The 5,134-nt window shown below is 33.9% G+C and overlaps 1 protein-coding gene across 4 annotated transcripts; it reads left to right on the top strand.

Moving 5' to 3' along the window:
* Nucleotides 1–540: 540 nt before the first annotated feature.
* Nucleotides 541–4,600, top strand: LOC110878025. Of its 4 annotated transcripts, none has more exons than XM_022126282.2 (6): nt 541–653; nt 1,274–1,546; nt 1,651–1,756; nt 2,985–2,996; nt 3,298–3,441; nt 4,038–4,600. In XM_022126282.2, exons 2-6 carry the CDS (start codon nt 1,287–1,289, stop codon nt 4,248–4,250), a joined length of 735 nt encoding a protein of 244 aa, XP_021981974.1. In that variant the 5' UTR covers nt 541–653; nt 1,274–1,286; the 3' UTR covers nt 4,251–4,600. The 4 variants fall into 4 exon arrangements, with proteins under 4 accessions (XP_021981974.1, XP_021981976.1, XP_035831045.1 ...); XM_035975152.1 differs by having other exon boundaries at nt 652–670; XM_022126283.2 differs by lacking the exon at nt 541–653 and adding an exon at nt 722–738.
* The last annotated feature ends 534 nt before the right edge of the window (nt 4,601–5,134 follow it).

The following is a 5,134-nucleotide window of genomic DNA, read 5'->3' on the forward strand; positions in this document are numbered from 1 at the left end:
ACCGCTATTCAAAACTTATGCACAACGTAAGATAATTGTCCCTGCATTGAATGAAGGTTATTTTTCTTTTTTTAAATGAAATACCTTAAAAGTATAAAAACACAACCAAATAAAATATAACATTTGTCCCTGGATTAAATGAAAGTTATTTTTCTTTGTTTAAATGAAATACCTTAAAAGTATAGGATGAGGATCATTACAGAACACTAATTATTGCGAGAACAAAAAGAACAACTCTAAATCACTAAATTTTGGGATTTAAGGTTCATATTTCTTAAATTTTATGTTTCTTACATTCATACGTGTATTACATATACATAAAAAATCATATATTTTTTCCTACACATAGTCTACATACATGTAGGTAATTTAGCCTACACATAACTTACATGTGTGTAGGTTATTTAAAAACTAAAGATTTTTCATATTTTGTTTTAAATTCTAGTATGAGAAACAATAAATCTTACGTTTATAACATTTTCATTTATTTTTAGAATTGAAAAAATGAGTGATAAGTATAAACATAAAAAAAAAATAAAATAAGAGATTTTTCTGTTACTTTTTTATATGCCATAGATATACATTACGGGCTTGCAAAATTTTCGTTAGCGGCGCTGTCGATTGGCTTCTGGACGTCGAGGTTTTGATCACTGGTTCGTCTCTCTTCATAGTACGCGTATTTTATTTGTATTCTTATTGTTTTCTAGACTAGCCAATCATTCAAGAAATCTGAATTGGGTACTGGGTTTCTTGTTGTTTAATTTGGGCATATTACTATTACATCAATTCTTCGTTCTATTGTTAACAATTCTAATTTTTGCTTGTTCGAAATCACATATTTGTTTTGTTGTAATATGGGTTAGAGATAATACATATATAAATTTAGTTATTGAGGAGAAAAAGGGTTGCACACCAGGTGTTCGACGTTTTGTGTCAATGAGTTTTATGAATGTAGTCGGTATATGCTATACATGTCCTAATAATGATCAGTTGAGGACTGAAGCAGCTACCATTACCAATGCTTTTTTGTTTTCTTAGAATCATGTAGAATCTTGACTTCCCATAAGTTTATTTTAGAAACTTTCATGTAATACCATAAGACGTAACACTTGTCGTAAAGTGTTTACTTTAGACTTGTGAAGCCAAACACTTTGTTAAGAAGCATATAATGTTGTATCAAGAAGACATTTTTCCATCTTAAGTAAAGATATAAGACGTTTATGTATCTTCTGCTGATGTTCAATAATGGTTTTGTGCTCTTGATATCTTGCAGCTTTGTTTTATTCATGGAGGGAGAAGAGAGTTTGCTCGATTCCATATTCGATGCTGAGAATGTTGAAGATATGGAAGACGTTGATATGGTCGACGTAGAAGAAGGAGAGTTGGTTGGGAACAATCATCAAGTTGAGTTGGCACAAAGCAGCAGCATGGTTGGTGATTCTGTAGGTCAAGAATCTGAAACTAAAAACCGGAAACGTAAGAATAAGAAGAAGAAAAATAAGAAAAAGAAGGGTGGATCAGGTTCTGATGTCAAGGATATTAACAGGTATATTTTCTCATACTTCAACTTTTGAATCGTTTCACCTGTCACAAATTATATTGATTGAGATAAATCTAATCAAAAGTTGATGGCTTGTATGTCATTTGCAGATTTGTTTTAGATACGTGCAGGCGCTTGAAAGAACGGAAGTCTTACCTCATCTGGACTGCAGTGGGCTGTTTGGGTGTGGCTGCTCTGAGTGATCTTGTGAAAGAGGTATTTTATCTTTAATTTTTTGTTGGAAAATCATTAATATACCGTTAAGTGTTTTTAGTATTATTTACAAGTAGATGAATATGAATATATCAAACAAAATGTTCTGGCTGGGTTGACGTGCAAACACTTTTTTGTCTAGTTAAATAAGTATTATATAACTAATGTGTTAATAATGATCATTTAAACGATATCATTTCAGTAATAATCTAAAGAGTTAAATGCCATTTTAGTCCCCATGGTTTGGGCCATTTTGCCGGTTTAGTCCAAAGGTTTCATTTTTCGCATATGGGTCCAAAAAGGTTTCACCGTTGCCATTTTAGTCCACTGGGTTATCTTCATCCATTATTTTTGTTAACGAGATGGGCAATTCGGTCATTTTATATGGCCGAATTGCCCTTCTAGGTAACAGAATTACATATAAAATGACCGAATTGCCCTTCTCGTTAAAAGAAAAAATGGATGAATTTAACCTAGTGGACTGACTAAAATGGCAACGATGAAACCTTTTTGGACCCACATGCGAAAAATGAAACCTTTGGACTAAACTAGCAAAATGGCCCAAACCACAGGGACTAAAATGGCATTTAACTCTAATCTAAATCTATAGACAATATGTTTTTAGGAGGTTCTATCCTTGTATGCATTGAAAATACATCTTTGGTGACTTTTATCCCGATTGACCCTTTTTTCTTTTAGCTAGTCCCTATATGACTTGTTGAGTCTTTATAGTTGAACACAACCCATATTGACCCATCCATAAGAAACACGTTTTGTGTGATGATATATGGAGAAATGCATCGAGGCTTAGAAGCAAGGCATTAGTGCCAAAACCAAAAAAAAAAAAATCATATAAATGATAAGGAAATATTGTTTAATAACATAACACTTACAGAGCTTTTATAGGTTTTGTCCAATATTCAAATATCGTATACAAACCAGGTTAGTTTTGTTTTTTCTTTTCTAGTTTATTGTTTTATATTCTAGAGCCTTCTCGTTTGTGAGCTGTAACTTCTTGCACAATCTAGCCCATCGGATATTCGAAAGCGAAGAAAAACGATCATTTATTGTTTGTCGTTGAAGGTGAGAGGAACATCCTTGTAGAATACTTTTGTTTTCTAGTAGCTGATGCTCAATATTGTTTACCTACAATCGCAGATTTGTCTTCCAGAAGCCATTTATGTCAATTTGAGTCTGGATTCTTGAGCTGACATATAGTTTCCTATTGCAGTTTCATCACTTGGTATGAAAACAGAAACATTTATACACGTATTACACACCAATCAAACGAAGCAATAACATTCCAGTATTCCAGTCCCTCACACATAAATTAAAATGAAACTTGTTGCACTCTCAAGAAATATTTGTACTTCATTAAATTTATCCTGTTTGTTGATTAATGATTATTTATGTTTATGTGTGATCGGCTTCGATTTGTGTATCTTGAATTCAACATTAGAATGAATGAGATTGTTTACGTGATAGTAGAATGCTTATTTTGTTATTATATCTTGGATTGCTTGATGATGATGAAATGGTAACAGGTGGATGCAATTCAAGCTTGTGGCGGTCAGAAAACCGCTGATGGAAGTCGCTTAAAATTCGGTGGTGGGATTTTATGGAACATTCTGAAAACCCGCGACCCAAATGCTTTTAAGGAGATTATGAAAAAAGGGAAGGAGTTTGAGGTGCGTTAATAACTTATCTTTACACGTTAACTGAAATTGCATTGCTCGTGTAATCTCTTATCTTTTCAATTACCTAAGTAAGAGTAAATTACAAAAATCGTCCTTTAATTGTCACTTATTTCAACCTGTGTCCTTTGTCTTCAATAATTACAGAAAAAGCACTCGATGTTAGCAAACCCTTGCAACTTATGTCCTTTAGCCCTAATCAGTTAATTTTTTGTGGTTAAATCTGACCAAATGGACCTTACATTAGGGTATTTCGGTCATTTTACTCTCATGTGGGATCCATTTGGTCAGATTTAACTACAAAATACCCTCATGTGGGGTCCATTTGGTCAGATTTAACCACAAAAATTAACTGAGTTAGGGCTAAAGGACATAACTTGCAAGGGTTTGCAAATATCGAGCACGTTTTCTGTAATTATTGAAGATAAAGGACACAGTTTACAATAAGTGACATACATAAAGGACGATTTTTGTAATTTACTCCCTAAGTAATAAATGATGATAACCTTCAATGAGTGGCACAGTTGTAAGCACCAGAGGTCTCAGGTTCAAATCCCGCTTACACTGGTTTCTGTCTTTTATGTTTGCAGAAGCAATTTAAACAACCGGATTTAAGGAAAGCACCAAACCAGAACAAACTGATATGTCCAAAAGTAGGGGGTGACGCAGCAGAGGCTGGAGTGCAAAAAGATGGAATCGAAGAAAAACAGACTCAGAAACGACCTGTTCATGAAAGAATCCGTGTGCCCGTTTCCTACGATGATCTGGTTCACATTGAGGACCCAAAAGACGAGGCGATTTAATAGTCTGAGTTGACTCTGTTGAGATGTTAAAGGTTTTCCTGGTTCTGGATAATGCGAGTGGATAAGCAAAAAAGGTTTTGTGATGGTTTGGCTTCTAAATTCTCTTAGTTTTACAGGCGTGCACGTCTATTACTTGCGCTATTGGTTTTTTTTTTTTTTTTTTTTTTTTTTTTTTCAATTTAGTTTGACGCCAAACTATTACAGATATTGAAAGAGACCTAAAATGACAGTTTTCCAGTGGATGTTAATAGTCCGATTTCACTCTGTTTTTGTCAAAACAACAAATCAATCATGTATACTTTTTGGAACCAAGAAGTCACTCTGGTTTTAGAGCATATTTAAACATCGAACCTTAATTGTCATGGTGACGAAAGTAATGGTGGCGACAATAGATCTGTAGGTTTATATAAGTTTTGTATTCTCGCAAGTGTGATTCCTTTTTCCATGTTGTAGGCCTACAACAAACAAATCGAGTGTTCGATGATTTTTTCCTGAATTGCTCGTCAAGAATTTGTTTATGGAACACGAGTAATTCTTTTTGTTCATTTAGTTTTATGAATGAACATGAAGCGTCTTGTTTTTTATTTTATGATCGTGAATGTTCGTTCATATAAATTCATGAATGTTCATTCATTTATGTTTGTTAGTTTACGTTCATTCGTCTAGTAATATTTGTTGTTTTGTAAGTCAACAAACTGATGTTCACATGTGCTTTTAATTAGTGTTATCTTGGTTATGCTTAATCCAGGGGTGGACCCACCCCCATGCCAAAGTGGGGTGGGGCACCCCGAGAAAAAAAAAATTTAATGTTAATTTCCGTAGAAAATCCTATCCGCACCCATTGGAATTTTACGTCCACACCCCTTGGACTTTTTCGTTCGCAC

Source organism: Helianthus annuus, chromosome 7 (genome assembly GCF_002127325.2).
Source record: "Helianthus annuus cultivar XRQ/B chromosome 7, HanXRQr2.0-SUNRISE, whole genome shotgun sequence".
Taxonomy (NCBI): domain Eukaryota; kingdom Viridiplantae; phylum Streptophyta; class Magnoliopsida; order Asterales; family Asteraceae; genus Helianthus; species Helianthus annuus.